This window comes from Impatiens glandulifera, chromosome 7 (assembly GCF_907164915.1).
Source record: "Impatiens glandulifera chromosome 7, dImpGla2.1, whole genome shotgun sequence".
Taxonomy (NCBI): Eukaryota; Viridiplantae; Streptophyta; class Magnoliopsida; order Ericales; family Balsaminaceae; genus Impatiens; species Impatiens glandulifera.
This window is the reverse complement of record NC_061868.1, coordinates 6,530,209-6,548,462: the sequence shown is the minus strand read 5'-3', so window position 1 is coordinate 6,548,462 and position 18,254 is coordinate 6,530,209. Positions and strand designations below refer to the sequence as shown.

The window sequence follows — 18,254 nt, the reverse complement described above, 5'->3', positions numbered from 1 at the left end:
ACATTTTTTGAAACACAAACAAATGCCAATAAACCCTAGAAAGAGAGAGAAAAGCTCTGGAGATTTTTAAAGAAGCGTGATCGGCACAAGCAGAATGGCACAATCAGCACGGTGGCATGATAGGCACATACAACACGACACGATCGACACAGGCGACACAATATTGTTTTGCGCCAAAAGTCATAAAATTGGCGCCAAAATAACCATTAATCAAAGGAAGTGCAATGGGCACAAGAGTCACGATACGATCGGCACGGACGATAAGGGCGGCACTATAGGCACAGGCGATATGGCCCGATCTGCACGGTGACACAGTATTGTCTTGCGCCGTAAGTTTCTCTAGTCTAGGGTTTATTGTGCATAACACTACTTGAATTTACTCTCAATTGCAGTTTATTTGTGATCATCTCTTAAATTTTCCGTAATTACTTTGTTCTATTACTATGTTTCTATCATCATGAGGAAAGGGAAAAACAAAAGTAATAAATCTAAAAAAGTTAGAAAGTTTGTGTTGAAAGTAATTAAGGAAGAAGCACTCAAAGAATTTTAAAAAATTGTTGAAGAAGTCAGCAAAAAACAACAGGATAACAACACAAGTAAGCAATCTGCTCCAACTACTGTACTGTTGGGAAAAATTCTTTAGAAAATAATGTAGAAAAATAAGGGCATAACAAAAGAGTTTGGAATATACGCTATAATGAAAAAGCTAATATATTTGGGCTCAAGAATTAGATTACAAAGCTCTTTATGCATGCCAAAATGGGAGAAATTGTCATTAATAAGGAGCGTACAACATATTACAATTCAACTCAACATTCACTATCTTCAAGACTGAAATCTGCTGAAAAAATAAGAATATGAAAATTTTGTTCAATGGTCAATTGCTACAATAAAGGAGCTGATGAATGCTCCAAAATCTAAGTCATATAATATCAAGATCAACTCGACATGGAAAACTAATATAGTCTGAAAGAACAACAATGCAAAAAAGGCAAAAGATAATGCCTATAAAGGGAAAATCTATTTGGACAATACACAGATAAAAGTGGATGTACTAAATTCTTCATTTGAATTTAAATTGTCTTCTAAAGTAGAAAAAACTGTTTAAAAGAATGAGAAATGTAGTTGTGGAAAACTACATAGGAAAAAACAGAGATCCTTCCCAATTACTAAAAACGCATTGTTGAAACAATGGGAAGGAAAAGGGTTGGAGAAAATTTCAGTAAATGTCCATGATCTATATTTTCTTAAATTCAAGAAGAGATCTAATTTGGAGGAAATTCATGGAAATGGGCTTATATATATATATGATTCAACTATATGAAGTTGAAAAAATGGTTTGAAGACTTAAACCTATTGAGTAAGTCAAATGAAATTGCACAAATATGGTTCAAGCTCTATAATATACCTGCACATATGTACAATTCTAAAGCCCTTAGTCATTTTTGAAGTTTGTTGGATAGACCATTATACATGGACTCAATTACAGAAGGAGGAGAACACTTATCATTTGCTAGAATTAACATTAAGGTGCATCCTAGAAATACAATGCCGAATAGTATGACAGTAATAGACAGAAAAGGAAAACCTATTGTCATGGAAATCACTTATGAGTGGAGGCCATACATATGCTCTTTCTGTAATACCTTCTAACATGCAAGTCCAAATTGTGATTTGGCTAAGGGAGATAATCAAAAAAATCATAAAGGCAAAAAAATAAAGATGCAATAAAATAAAATAGATGTACCTATTATCGAAGAGCAAATTGTGGTTAAAGAACAAGAAACAGAAAATAAAGAAAATTGTGTACAAGAAAAAAACAGTACGAAAAAAGAGGTGAAACCTCAACCTAATCATGTTGAAAAGATAGTTGAGGAATCACAATCAAATCAAGTTGAAGTTGTTGCTGATGAAAATAGAGAGTAAGATACACAAGTTAATCAAGAGGAAGAAGATAAATCCAAAATTGATATAGAGGATTCCAGAGTTGTTGAGGATTTCAAAGCTGAAGCTAGAGAAAATAAAAACAATGATCTCGAAATTTATGTTGAGAACAACAAGGTGAAGAGCCCGGAAATCCTAAAAAATAATTCTTTCTATCAAATCAGAACGAGTTCATAAAAAGAAAGAATTCAAAATGAGAATATGCAGTATTCATCAACCTCTTTAGTTCATCCCCTTTCATTGCAAGAGGAAGAGAAAGGGGAAGAGGAAGAACAAGAGAAAGAGGAAGACGACCTGTTGAAATATCATATTGGTATGGAAATAAAAATCCTAATTTGGATAATTAGAATTTGATAACAATTTGTAATCTTTATTTGTAATCTACGTTTCTTGTATGTTTGATTGCTACTAATCAGGTTTCTTAAGGTCATTTAATTGTCATCCTTTAATCATAGCTAGTGTTTGTCTAACTTCGATTCTTAACCTTCCCACTTTTAAGATTTTAATGAAATGTTTTAAATGTTTTCCCAAAAAAAACAAAAACCTCCTCCAACATAAAAAAAAGTCTCTAATATATCTTTTTGCGCTATTAATTGAATCAAAATTAGTATCATTCAATTTAAGTCTAACCTTAAATGACTCCTCAAATAAACCCTTATAGAATTGGACAATACTCGTAAGGATTTCTAGTACACTATTATGAACTTCCTCATTGATCGAGATCAAATTAAGCACATTATTTCTTTCTTACACGTTAGATATCCTATGGAAAAATTTGGTGTTTCTATCTCCGACTCTTAACCATGTAGCTCTACTTCGCTGACGTGCCCCAATTTTCTTTCTCCTTACACATATCAAACAACTTACTAACAATGTGAATCCGAGGACTAATCTCATCATTAGAGAGTTCACGAATCTCCATAGTCTCATCAATGAAATAAAGCACACTCTCTCACAAACCAACTTTTGAGAAACTTATGCAAATTCCTTAAGTTCACAAAGAGGTTACTCGACGGATAATCAATCGATGTCTGACACACCCACCATGAATGCACACGCGGTATAAAGTCTTCCTTGATTAACCATTTATTTTTTAATGTAAATGGCCGACCTATTCTCTCCATCATTGGACGTTCCATCAAGATCGGTCAGTGATCTGAACAACTCAATGGAATGACCTTTTGAAATATATTAGCAAACTCTCGAAAAATTGATTTACTAATTAGAAATATGTCGATACGAGAATGAATGTGACCACCATTGTCATTACATCTCCTAAAGGTGAATTGATCACTTTCCAAAGACAAGTCGATAAGTTTAATGTCTTCAATTGTTTATGAGAACTCGCGCATTAGACTATTATGTATTGGTCCATTTTCTTTTAGACAGGGATTTAACTTCGTTTATGTCGTCCGCAAAAATAATTGACAAGTTCTAAAAATTAACCATATTTTAATCTTATTAAATAACTATATTTTAAATTGGGAAGAAAATGGATATATAGACTGTAAAAATTACCCATAAAAAATTAATTCTATGAGAAATAACAATAATTAATATATATTTATTTAAATGCTAAAGTTAGTGGAAATAAATAAGTGATTTTCCATTAAAATTGCACTAAGATTTATGATATTCACATTTAAATTAAGTAGACAATGACATCATCAATGACCATTCATTAATTCATTATGATTGTCTAATATTCACGATTTCCACGTTTCCATTAATAAGTTTTGTCATTCATCACCATCTCACCCAACAACTTCTTTATATAAATTATTTTAATTGCTCATATAATTAAAGTTAAAGGTTTATATTCTATTATTTAAATAATCTAAATTATTGAAAACTTAATTATTTATGATAATTTTTAAGAGTAATTTTTTTTTTTTGGAAAAAAATTAAAATAAAATATTAATATATAATAATAAAATAACTTTTAATTTATTATGTAAATGATATTTTAGTTAATGAATTAAATGATTTAATAAATAACAAATAGAGTGAAATAATATTTAATTAAATTTATTATTTAAATAATTTAAACTTAACCTATTAATGAAAAAAAATGAATCTGAATCTTCTCGAGAAAAAAAATTATTCAAAAGTATTATTATCAATATAATAATGCAGTAAAACAAACTAATATTAAAAATAATACAAAATAAATAAGAACAAAATAAAGAAAATTATTATTTTTATTTAGATTAAATATACTAAAATTATATTATTTAAAAATTTGGTAGAGGATAAATTTACTTTTCTTCAAAAATTCATCAAGTACATACATGACTTTCCTTTTATTATTCTCTCCAGACTACTAAATAAAATCGTTTGTATGTATGAATTTTAATGTAAATTTACAATATCTTTTACTAAATATATTTTTTTGTATCGTTGCAGAGAGTAAATCAACTTTCTTCCACTTGATATCAGCACTGGAAATATATTTAACAATAACAATTCAAACAATTTTATAGGAAAAAAATATACATATAAAGTTATATTTAATGACAGTTACCAAAATAAAATAAAATAAAAGGGCTTTAATCTAGAAAAAGAAGAGGAACTATGGGCTGGGCCTAACCTTCTTAAAAATTTTGTTTTTTAAATAAAGTTGGGTTTTCCCTAGTTCATTTATTGGACTTATTTTACGACAGAGTAAATTATTTTAGTTTAATCTCAAGTTAATCATTTTCTCATAATCATATTATTATTCAAATAAATAAAAAAAAAAGGAATTCGTTGCTGTGAGAAGAAATTAAAGAATTTATTTTCTTGAATGAACTATAAAGTTATATTCAAATGGAAGCTAAGTAGAGCTTATTTGTAAGAATTAGTTAAGTTTAATCTCAAATAATTCATTTAATCAAATTTTCATGAATCACATCTTTAAATAATTAATTAAAATACTTCATATTTCTTTTAACCTATACCAAATAATTATTTAGATATAATTTTGTTTTGTTTAAACGTAACAATTTAATTTTAAGGTCACTTTCTACCATAGTAATGTCTTCTTTCAAGTCTTGAGAATTTGAGACTTTATACAAATTTAAATTTTTGTGTCCCTAAAATAGTAAAAAAAATTTAAAAATTTAATAATATAAACTAAGATATAAATAGTTAATATAAAAACATATATTAAAAAAGAGATATAAAAAATTATATATATATATAAATTGTATAATATATATTTAATATTAAATAAGAAAAAAAAAGGAAAAAATAAGATTAATAATATTAAATATTACAAAATGGGGGCCTATGCAATTGCATAGGTTGCCTTACTCCAGGGTTTACTAAGGGTGAGCAAACGGGTAAACCCAACCCGTAATACCCAACCCGTAATACACAACCCGTATTACCTAACCCGTATTACTCAATCTGTATTCAACCCAAATTAAATTTACCCAACCCATATTATTTACTAATATGGGTTGGATATGGGTTGGGTATGGGTTGGGTTGGATAACCCAAATTATTTTTTTATTTTTTTATTTAACATGTATTTTACTCATTTAACACATTTTTATTCGTTTAACACGTTTTTGACATTATTAACACATTTTTTCACGTTTTTGGCACGTTTAACACGTTTTTGACACGTTTAACACGTTTTTGACACATTTAACACGTTTTCTACATTTTGATACGTTTAATACATTTTTCACACGTTTAATAGGTTTAACATGTTTTTGACACGTTTATAACACGTTTTTGGCACGTTTAACACATTTATGATACGTTGAACACATTTTCATGTTTTTGGCATGTTTAACACGTTTTAACACGTTTGATACGTTTTTCATGATTACAACACATTTAACACATTGTGACATGTTTTGACACGTTTAACACGTTTTGATACTATTAATATGTTTTTCATGTTTTTCACATTCTTGACACTTTTAACACGTTTTTAACATGTTTTTCACGTTTTTGGCACGTTTAACACGTTTTTGGCACATTTTGACATGTTCAACACGTTTTTGACACGTTTAACATGTTTCTTATATTGGTGACATGTTTAATACGTTTTCACACGTTTAACGTGCCAAAACGTGTTAAAACTTGTCAAAACGTATTAACGTGCAAAAAAATGTTAAACATGTCAAAAATATGTTAGATGTGCAAAAACGTGTTAAACATGTTTAAATATCAGAATGTGTAAAACGTGTTTAAATGTCAAAAACGTATTAAATGTGTCAAAAACGTGTAAAATGTGTTAACTGTACCAAAACGTGTTAAATGTGCTAAAATGTGTTGAATGAGCCAAAAACGTGTTAAACGTGTTCAACATGTCAAAAATGTATTAAACATGCCAAAAATGTGAAAAACGTATTAACGTGTGGAAACATGTCAAATATGTCAAAAACGTGTTAAACATGCTAGAAACGTGAAAAACATGTAAAACGTGTGGAAAACGTGTTAAACGTGTGAAAAACATGTTAAACGTGTTAAACATGTTCAAATGTCAAAACGTGTTAAACGTGCCAAAAACGTGAAAACTGTGTTAAACTTATAAAAAACGTGTTAACGTATTAAATATGTCAAAAACATGTTAAACGTGTCAAAAATGTGAAAAGTATGTTAAACTTGTCAAAAACGTGTTAAACGTATTAAACATGTCAAAAACGTGTTAAACGAATTAAACACGTCAAAAACGTGTTAAACATGACAAAGACGTGAAAACGTGTTATTAGTGTGAAAACGTGTTAAACGTGACAAAAACATGTTAAACATGTCAAAAACGTGTTAAAAATGTCAAAACGTATTAAACATGTCAAAAACGTGTTCAACGTGACAAAGACGTGAAAACGTGTTATTAGTGTGAAAATGTGTTAAACGTGACTAAAACGTGTTATACATGTCAAAGACGTGTTAACGTGTCCAAAACGTGTTAAACGTGTTCAAAACGTGTTAAACGTGTCAAAAACGTGTTAAACGTGTCAAAAACGTGAAAACGTGTCAAAAACGTGTTATAAGTGTGAAAATGTATTAAAAATATTAAAAACGTGTTAAACGTGTGAAAAACGTGTTAAACATGTCAAAAACGTGTTCGACTTAAAGTTGAAAGATGATTAATTTATATTTGATTATTAATAGAGAATTAAATTAAATTTATATAATTTGAGTAATTTGGGTAATCCTAACCCAACCCAAATTAAACTCAACACATACTCAATCCAACTCGTACTCAACCCAACCCAAATTAACCAACCCAAATTAATATTTTGGGTTAGGGTTGAGTTTAGGTAAACTCAAATTATGCTCACCCTTAGGGTTTACCCTGTCTTCGTGTAACTTAAAATTTTAACTTTTAATATTTTAAAATTTAGAAATAAATTCATATTTTTTAAATAACTTAAAATCAGGTAATCAACTCGAAAATTTCAACCTAACTATTTACTTATCAACATTGTAATGATTAAATTTTTAATAATGTATATTATATAATTGTTAAGATCATTGGTTTGATTTTCATTTAAAATGATATAAATTAAAATAAAAGTGATGCTATTAGCTTTTGTAAATCTCGGAAATATCTCTATGTGTCCCGTAGCCTAGCACGTGTCGAATGACACGTGGCAATACGGGGATCCGGAGTGACTCAAAATTCAATGTGTTTCAACCTCAGCTTGCGTGTCAAACATCTTTTTAAAATAAAACATTATTTTTTAAGATTTTGGCATGCAGTATCTAACCGCTTTTAAAATCAAGTATGTAAAAATAATTAATTTTATTCAAATTTTAATAATTTGGAGATTTTTTATAATCAAATGATAATTTGATTTGAAATACATTTTAAATTAATCGAATATAATTAATTTAATAAAAGATTATTTATTTGAAAAAAGAGTTGCCAAATAATTATAAAAAAATCAGTAAAATGTACGTGTATAAACATACTTTATACCTGAATTTCCAGAAGGGGTTCGTTATTTGATTACGTTCGAAAAAAAATTTTGCGCCATGTCCTCCGCTCCCGTTGAAAACAGTTTTATTTTTAAAGTAAAAGTCTTACTATTAACAATTTTATTTATAATATTTATTTTCTTTAATTAGTAGTTCGGGGGTCCTAAGTAATGATAAATTTAGATTACGTAAACAATTGTACAAAAATTATTTAGAAGAGCATAGATGTGATTGCAGTTATTTAAGATTGCATACAATATTTGAAAAATATCAGAAAAGTATTGGAATTTAAAAATAAATTCCAATTTGGACCTTAGTCAAAATATTTGTTTGGGAAATATCCGAAAAATATTTAAAAAAATCATTTTCTGACCTCTTAGGATTATTTGAAAATGGATTGGGGTTCTAAAATTACAAAAATAATTTTGGATTTTGAAAAGTGGAACCATGTAGGCCTTAGGACCAGAGCCCTAGGGCCTGGGTCCGTTTTTACATGCCTGGGACCAGATGGACTCGGTCTAGACCGATGATGCTCTAGATCGGGGCTCGGGACACTCGGTCAGAGGACTAGAGGGTTTGATCTTAGGGTTCAGAGGCTCGGTCTTGAACGCGGATTGTTTGGTCATAGGTCTAGGAGTATCGGTCCTAGATCTAGATTTCTCGGTCATGGGTCTTGGGAGTCTTGGTCCCGGGTCAGACCTCTTGGTCATATGTAAGAATCATCGGTCGGATTTCTCGGTCCTTTCTCAAGAACACCGGTCCTAGGGCTCAATCCTTGGTCAATTTTCTCGGTCCTTAGTTTCGATCAAGACCGAGAACTCTTGGTCCTAGTTCTCGGTCCTCAGTCATACAAGACTCGGTCCAAGAGGACCGAGTATTCTTCATTTGGTATAAAGATTGTGGGTTTGTATCTTTTGATACAGATCATGTAAACATGATCTATAAGTTGCTAACAACTCATATGGATGTAAGGATCATAACCCTTAATCATAAACTCGATCAATCAAGCTCTACAACGATTGACTTTTAAAAATGATTTTTAGGGAAAAATTTGGGAACTTTTGATTTAGGCCATCTCGTGGTCTGATTCTTGTTCCAACAACTTTAAAATGATGTTTACAATCGAACACGACCAAAACAAGAACATCAAACAAGCTTTGTAACAACTTTACAAACTGAAATTTAAACTTTATTTTTCTAAACTTTCAGATCGATCAAATGTAATCGGGATGTATCTTTTATGATTTTAAAATTATCCTAACATGTTCACAAGCATATTAGGCAACTATTTGGATCAAAATTCAATCTCAAAAGCTCAAGAACACGAAATTCAAAATTTTTAAATTTTCAAATCAAATTTGAGTTTTTTTATTGAGGTTTAATTGATGAAATTTCTTTCAATAGAAAGCTTATAAATCATCTAAGGATTGATTTCAACTAAAGAATGCACGAAATTGAGCCCTAAATAAGATCAACCCGATCGAACTTGGAAAATCTAATTTTGAATCACAATTTGAATTATAGTAGGTCTAGAAGATTACTAGTGAATGGAGAACACTCCAATGATCTGTAGGAAGCTTTCACAAGCCTTAAATCAAAGCTTAGAACGTCGGAGTAGTTTCTTCAAAAACCAGTTGCTGAAGTTCATATGAAAATCTTTAAATTGTCTGTAATATTTGGATTCTATTCGATGGATTGGAAGAATAACACCTAAGGAGTATTTTATACTAAACTATGTTGGTTATTGAGATCGAATTCATATTGAATTTGTCTTCTAAAATCATATTTCTTCGTTTCTGTTTTGTACTTAGCAAACTAGTTCTAGGGTAAGTTTTGACTTCTAATCTTAGGAGAATTGAAGGAGAGGGAAGATGTGCATGTTGGTGAAAGAATTGAGGGATAAAATTGAGTAACGACAGAGATAAGGCTTCTAGAAAGTCGTCGGCGTCGAACGCGTTTCTCCGGCCTCGCGAAGAAGATGAACAAAACGACGTCGTTTTGTTTAAATAAACGCATCGTTTGCGTTCTGTCCATCATTAGGCTTTCCGTTTGGCGTTTAGGCGTCTAGGCTAACGGGGTTAGCGTCCTTGTTAGTTGATCATGTGTGGACCCGGGTGCACACTCCTTTGGTTACAACCGGCTGTGTGGCGTCTTTCTGAACGCTGGATGAAAATCCAACACTGATCCGATGAATATAATTTCAGCTGCAATGAAGTCCTTTATTTTAGGCCACACTGGATTAGTAGTTTTATTTTTCTAATATAAGGGTTATTTGAAATCGAATTTTTAATATTTTCTTGCGTTTTTATTTACCAAATTAATACACAAAAATATTTTTGACAACATAATAAAAATTATGTTCATTTATTTTATTTTTGGATATTTATTTAATTGTTTTAAGCCATAAATTATACATAATTTTGTTTAAAATCATAATTAACTTATTTCAACCTTTTTGGGTTTAATTTGGATAAAATAAATATAATATTTTAATCTAAAATTATTTTTAATTTTATTTAATTTTTTAATTAGATTTTAATTATCATAATAATTAATCCTAATTTAGTTTTAACTTTCTATTTTGATTATTTTGAATTTAAAAATTCAAAATATTATTTTAAATTTAATAATTTAAAATATTATTTTAAATTTATTAATATTATTATAAATTGGATAAGTCATTTTTTTAATATTTATAGCTCTCTTAAAATAATAATATATATATATATATATATATATATATATATATATATATATATATATATATATATATATATATGTGTTCCTCTATGCAGTAGACTCCTTCTAGACAATTATCCTATTTTAGAAATACATAAAATTAAGACTTTAATTAAATTTGACTAAAAAAGAAAATATTATTTCATTTAAAAATTAATATAGGAAGGAAATATCGGTTGAGTTTGGTTATTTATTTAAATTTGAGAGACCAATTTAGTGTGGACTTTATTTAAGATATTATTTTTTTATTTAGGTTATTTGGATTTTACATATATAAACAAAAGAGAAAAGTAAAAATAAATTCAGGAGTTTGAGATAATAGTTGGAAAAAAATTCGTTTGTCGGAGTTTGCATCGTTTGATCGACTACAAGCGTTACAATTTATTAGTTATTATGAGGTTATGTTCTGAACTGTAAAAATTTATTTTCTAAAGCTTCTAAGTTAATTTAATAAAAATCAGAATTGCAAGAATTGATAAGGTTAATTTGTCTTGTTCTTTCTGTTATTTGTTGTTATTTGTCAAAGTTATCGTGTGACCTTATACAATTGTTTTTAGTTTGGTTATATCTAGAGTGAATTATTACTTATAATATTGTTGATTATAGTAGATTGTTAAATGTCATGTTCAGGTCTAAATCAATCGCGTGACTTTTATTCTTGAATTTTAAGAGGGATTTTTTCACGTTTAAACTTGTTTTTGTGTTGTTTCAATTTCATTATGTTTTTGTTCAAAATTTATTTATTTTTTATTATTATTATCTACGTTTTCATCCAAAAATATATATATATATATATATATATATATATATATATATATATATATATATATATATATATATTAATAGAAGATATTTTTATTTTCATTTCTCGAAATCCGGAAAGTATTTATGGAAGCAGTGTAGAATTATAAGTAAAATATATTAATAAAGTTTACATATAGCTATGGATAATGCTGAAAATTGCTATGAACAGGTGTCACATGATTTGACTGCCACGTAAAATATGGGTGTGACTCAGCCTGCCACGTGTACTATGATTTTTCCCATAATTTGTCATTTTCTCTCTCTCACTCCATTAACAACTAGAGAGAGAGAGAATGAAAAACGGATATCTCTTCCACCTCTACTCTTCCTCCGTCGCCGGCGGCCGGAACAACCTTCAGTCCCTGCCCTTCTCGTCCTTCGTGGTGGTACGTATGAGTATTTATTTGTTTTATTCTCAAGCATAATAATTAAGTACTAATTAAGGAATATTAACCCTGGTATATATATTATGAGTTAATTAGTAATAACCTAATTATTAAATTTAATTATTCTCATAATTATATGACAAGTTATTATTATAATTTTATAGTATAAAAATATTTCATATATTTCAAACACAATTCATATTTATAATCCAAAACTGAGTTTCTAACCAATGTTTTTAATGGATTTATGAAATTGTTTATTGTTTGTGTAAACAATTGAAACTTAGTATGGGCAGTGCAAATTTGGGGCCTAGACAAAAAATAAATTGTATTTAACTTAAATGTTATATTGAAATATAATAGTTTTTTTTTTATTTAAATTAATAAAAATAATGTAGTTGATAAACCTTCTAGCATGCTTCGTAAGGTTGCGGTTCTACTATTGCTTATAGAAATCGAATAGGGCCATCTCATCCTAGTTGGTCTTGAGTATAGATTTGAAGATTGAGTATATTATTCAATATTAATTTAGATGTCATAATATTTTGAAATACCTTAATTATCATAATATTTTAAATATACCTCCTTAATTATTGTTTTTATTTTGTGAAAGCGAATGATCTGTGGTCATGGAAGAAAAGTTGACACTGAAGAAGGAGATAGATTCAAGAAAAAATCGCCTTCCACAGCCGAAGAGTTCGAGAGGTTAGCCGAGGCTAAAGACATCGAAGGGGTTTTAAGTCAAACGATCGATGAGAAGACAAGAGAAGTTGATGGAGATGAAGATAGTCATGAAACCCTAGAGGATCTGGATGTGAATGAGGGTCCAGGGATTGGATTGCCCTAACTCAATCAAATGTTTTATCTCTTTTCTTTTTTAATTTTTTTCTAGAAAAAAAAAAGTAGATTACTAAATGGGCTATATCAGAGCCAACCCCGAGTTTTGGGCTGCTCTAGTCTCGGTAGCCTCGGTAGAAAAAGTTCGATATACTTTTTGTTGCCTTAGGTCTAGTTTTAAAAATTTATTAAAAAAATCATTTTTGGTGTTTTGAACTTTAAATACATAAACTTTAAATACAGGCCCTGGCTATAATATGGAGAGACATGAAATGTAAATGAGGTTTTGTAGTACTTTCTTTATTAGAAGGAGAAGTTGATAAATTAAAATATTTATTTAGAAAGCATGATAGATTATTCACTATGTCATCTTTGTCAAGATGAGATTGAAATCATTAAAAATCATTAAACATGTCATATTTGAATGTAGGTGCATTGAAATAGTATCAAAATATATTTGGATTCATTTTATCTTTCAAATTTTGGTTTAGAATACTATTTAGGATCTAAGTTTTAATCAACAATGTGTTTGTCATTGTTGTAATTTGGTTCATCTAATTAAAAGTATTTTTCTTTCTAGTATTTTTTTTTTTTTTTAAATTGTGTATTCAAAACAATTACATAAACTCTAGCATTTCAAAATTAAAAGTAACAATTTAGTGTAGCATTTGATAAAAATGAATCTAGGATCAACAATTGCTTTAATTTTACCAATATAAAACTAGTTAAATTGTAATTTTTTTTCTTTCTATTTTATTTAGGCAATAGGAACTTCTTAAGAGTTAAAGAATGTAAAATATAAGAGTTAAGAGTATAAAATATAAATTACTTAAAAATAAGAATTGCAATATGATCAAGATCAAATCACTCATCATTCATTCTTTTTCACTAATATTTCTAGATAAATGAATCAAAATAATTATATAAAATCAGTAATATAAAAAGAACACTAAATGATATCAAAATTAAATTGAACAAAAAAACACAGTTAACACAATCAAATTAAATTTTATATACTCATCTCACATCTCAAGAATGATAATTTATTCATCTCATATTTAAAATAAAAACTTCATACTATATTTCAAATTTATTTAGCCATTATAAGACCTTTAAATTTTTTAAAGAGCATTTCTTGGCTAAGAGTTTGTTTGGTATTGGTTTTTATTTGATGTTCGATTTTATCAAAAGATATCCGCTTAATAAAAAAAAAATTATAAAATTTTAATTGGTTTAATTATTAAAATGTCATTTTATATTTAAAAATTAAAATTTAATAAAAACATAGTAAAAGTTTTATTATTTAGTTAATGAAATTAGTAATTTAATAGTTAAAATATTATTAATGTGATATAAAAAGAATTTATAAAATTAGTAAAAATCTTATAATAAAAATTTTAAAAAAACCATCAAACTAGTTCCAACAAATAAATATCATGCCATAAATATATATATATATATATATATATATATATATATAAAAATATATATATATATATTTATTTATTACATGCTACTAATTTGATATTAATTTGAAACATCAATATCATATTAATTTAGGAGTTGTTTAAAATAATAATAATTTTTTTTTAAGAAAAACAATTATATAAAAGTAAAATTTTATCATTTTTTTAATAATTAAATAAAAATTAATAAATTATATTAAAAAAAAATAAAAATTAAGATTAATATCAAAATTTTACCGTAAAAAAATAAAAATAAAATAAAATAATTTTGGGCTTCCGCCCAACTGAACCCTGAAAATAGTCAAATGTGTACCAATGTTCATTGACGTGCAAATTAATACTTGAACTATATTGTTTTTATTAAATTTAGATGACGATGAATATAACTTTTGTAAGTAATAAAAAAAATAGCATTGAAAACGTATAAAAAATAAAATAAATTAACAAAAAGTAGCTTAGAAAACGTGACGAGATCACAAGGAAGAAATGGCTCAAAACCCGATTTTTCTGTTCTTTTATTTTTTACTTTTTTGAAAATGAACTCAATTGATGTTTGACAGCTTATTAGTAGTTTTTTTTAATGTTTTTTTTAATTTAATTTAAGACAATTGTCACAAAATTGTTTTTATTAGTGGGTGAAATTCCTCTTATCTTTTAAACAAATAATAAAATAATAGTGCATATTCACAAAATCTTATATTTTAAGAGCGTGTTTGATTTGGGGTTTGGAGAAATATATTTTGAAATTATTTTTTTATTATAAAATATTAAATTACTTTAAAAATAATGTTATATATTTTGAATTACAACTAAAAATTTACATTATAAATTAATTTCAAAACACAACCTCATTTCATATTTTTTTTTTAAGTGAAAATATATAAATCTAAATTAAGCTTAACCTAAGATTTAAAAAAATTAGCTTTCTTACATGATTTTATTGCTTTCATTAACCAGTGTTAATCTGTTTATTTGGGTTTATTTTAAATAGATAATCAATTGAAATAAATAAATTAGATTATTAAAATCTCAAATTTAGACTCTTTTATCTTATACACGAGGTCTTGACTCACATTTGTTTTTGAAATTTGTGGAGTGATAAATTAGTAAAAAATAAAGGTTTTTTTTATGTGGATGGTTTAGATTTATTTGAGATAATTTATTATATATTTAACGTAAGTTTTATATGAGGTTATTTTAAATAATTTAAAATTATATATGATCAATTTTTTAAATAATAAGTTAATTTATAATATTTTAATCATTTTATTTAAATAATTACTTGTACATTAAATACAAGAATTCAATAAATAAATATTAAATTACCAAAAATCAAACTATATCATTGTTTAATGTATAAAAAAGATTCCATATATTTTATCCAATGAAGCTTTAAAAGCAATAAGGCTAAATTAGCCCCAAACTTATAAAATATGTTCAAATCAAGTCAGTGAGATTTTTAAATATTTTTTTGCCAAATTTTCAAAAAGTAAAAGAAAAATAAGAAGTTATTTGTGGAAGATTATCATTTAAAAAGTTTTAAGAAAAATCACATTTTATATACTTTTTCTTTTTTTTTCCACTTTTTATTTCAGTTATATTTTTTAATATTAAAAACTAATAAATTATTTTCACTTTTCTACTTTTTGAATTATTAAAAAGTGTAAAAAAATATCAATTAAAAAAAATATTTATTGTAATCTTACTTTTTACTTTTTTAAGTTGTAATCTTCTTTGTTATAGTTTATTAAAATTAAAATTTTTTATTTATTTAAAAAGAATAATAAATGTATAAACATTTAATAAAAATAAATAACATTGAATGATCTGATTAATTAACAATTAGAAAAAAATTAATCCCTAATATATTAAACCGAACACGGTCTAGGTTTTAGACATTACTACTCGAATATTGTCGACGTTTGTATGTTTTTGCTTTGTCAAGTTATGTATTATTTGTATATATTTACTTGTAACGAAAGATAACATGACGACACCGAGTGTTTCATTATATATTTTAATTTAATTAATTTGGTTCGGTTTGGAGTGTAATTAGGTTTTGTTTGGTAACAATATTGTTTTTTATTTTTTTATTTTATCAAAATTCAAAATAAAAAATTAGTAAATTTCGAGAATCTTGAATTTCAAACAGGTCATGAAATCTTTTTCCATTGAATGATGTGGTTGGCAGATGGGTAAATGAAAAAACTTTTGGTTCAAAATCACACAATATAAAGTGAAGGGTGAGGATGTGAAAATGGCAGAGAATTGCAGAAGTTTGAGTGATTTCTTGGAAGTGAATTCGAGGTAAAATAGAAATGAAAAAATGTTGAAACTTTAGGACTCTCTCCTCTTCTCTCTCTCACTCAACTCACTCTCTGTACTGAGATATGGAGAACAATGAGGTTGAATGAGAGGGAGATGGAGAAAGTAATCTTCTTCTTATTTGTCGTCATTTTGTTCATGGGTTTTGCAAATCTAGTGATAATTTATCTTTTTTGTGGGTTTGTTTTCAGTTATGGCGAAAAAATTTCAGACGGCGGCGACGGCTGAGGAGGAAGAGATTGATCGTGCGATGGAGAGGGCGAATCAAGATGATGAAAGGACCATATCGGTTCCTGCAACAAATGTTGCAAATTCGATTCACTATCGAGGAGTTAGAAGACGACCATGGGGAAAATACGCCGCTGAAATAAGAGACCCTGTGAAGAAAGGTAGGGCATGGCTGGGAACGTTTGATACGGCTGAGGATGCAGCCCGTGCATATGATATGGCAGCGATCAATCTCAGGGGATCAAACGCTATAACCAATTTCCCATATCCAAACTATCATTTGATTTCACCAAACATTCTCATGGATAGTCCTCTTTCTCAACTTCCTCAGCAACTTAATGCCCAGAGACCTGCTTCTAGTGGTATGAGTAGCACTGTTGAATCATTCAGTGGTCCAAAACTTTCAAAACTTTCAAAACCACCTAACCCAAATCCCATTTCATCAATCGGGAAGCCTCGCACTCCCCCATTATCTCCTGATGATTACCATAGCGATTGTGATTCTTCATCCTCTGTAATCAATCATGGAAACAATGATTTCACTTCCAAAGGCAATGGCAATGGCAAGTATCCTCTTCCATTTGATCTTAACCTACCTCCACCAGATGAGACTGATGACTTCTCTAATCTCCATATCTGAGGATCATTCACTGGTTTACAAAAAAAAAACTACCCCAATAAGACCCTTTTTTTTTTTTTCTTTTTCTTTTTTTTATTATCATGTGGATTATATTACTTACCTAAAGTAGATGATGAATTGATGATGCTAATCATGGTAGACTTCTATATATCATTCAGATCTTTGTTTTTAATTTAATAGTATCTATATTTGACAATCTTGGACTTTCCATATCTTTGTTGTTCAAACAAGAAAAGATCCATATGGACCCTTACATTTATAAAACATCTGTCTATTTGATCTCCATCCATGAAACTTTTATACTTTGAAGTTATCATATGATTTTAGCTATTGCATCGTATGGGTTTGAATCTTTAGATTATGTGCTTCAAATTAACTTGTTTTGTATAGAATGAGAGGTTTTTTTTTATATATATTATTGGGTGATGATTTAGGTAGATGGTCATTTATGATTAGATTGAAGGATTTTCTTTTATCATAAAATTCGATAAGGATTGTTGTTGATTGAGATTGTGGAGGGTTTAAAGTTTATAATTAAGGCTTGTCGCTTATGATTGATGGAGTTCATTAAATTCATTGTACAATAAATTGTTGTTTATGATTGAGTTCGTCAAGGGTTGTCATCTATGGTTAAGAGATGTCATTTACAATGGAGTTCCAATGTAAGAGGTATACCATTTATGATAGTACATTAAGGTTTGTATAGAAGGAGAGGTTTCCTTTTTATATTAATGGGTGATGATTTAGATAGATTATCATTTGTGATTAGATTGAAGGATTGTTTTTTATTATAAAGTTTGATAAGGATTGTTGTTGATTGAGATTGTGTAGGGTTTTAGTTTATAATTAAGGTTGTCGTTTGCGGTTAAATTCATTAAGGTGTGTCGCTTATGATAAATTATTATTGTTTATGAGTAAGTTTGTCATTTATGGTTAAGAGATGTTATTTACAATGGAGTTCCA

The 18,254-nt window shown here is 27.8% G+C and overlaps 1 protein-coding gene across 1 annotated transcript; it reads left to right on the top strand.

Moving 5' to 3' along the window:
- The first annotated feature begins 16,457 nt into the window (after positions 1-16,457).
- On the top strand, positions 16,458-17,421 carry LOC124910636 (ethylene-responsive transcription factor 3-like). Its single transcript, XM_047451306.1, has 2 exons — positions 16,458-16,528; positions 16,615-17,421. Exon 2 carries the CDS (start codon positions 16,617-16,619, stop codon positions 17,289-17,291), a length of 675 nt encoding a protein of 224 aa, XP_047307262.1. The 5' UTR covers positions 16,458-16,528; positions 16,615-16,616; the 3' UTR covers positions 17,292-17,421.
- Positions 17,422-18,254: the final 833 nt, after the last annotated feature.

Bases quoted from the DNA above. Each gene is read 5' to 3' on its own strand.
- LOC124910636 (XM_047451306.1), top strand. From the start codon at position 16,617: ATGGCGAAAAAATTTCAGACGGCGGCGACGGCTGAGGAGGAAGAGATT.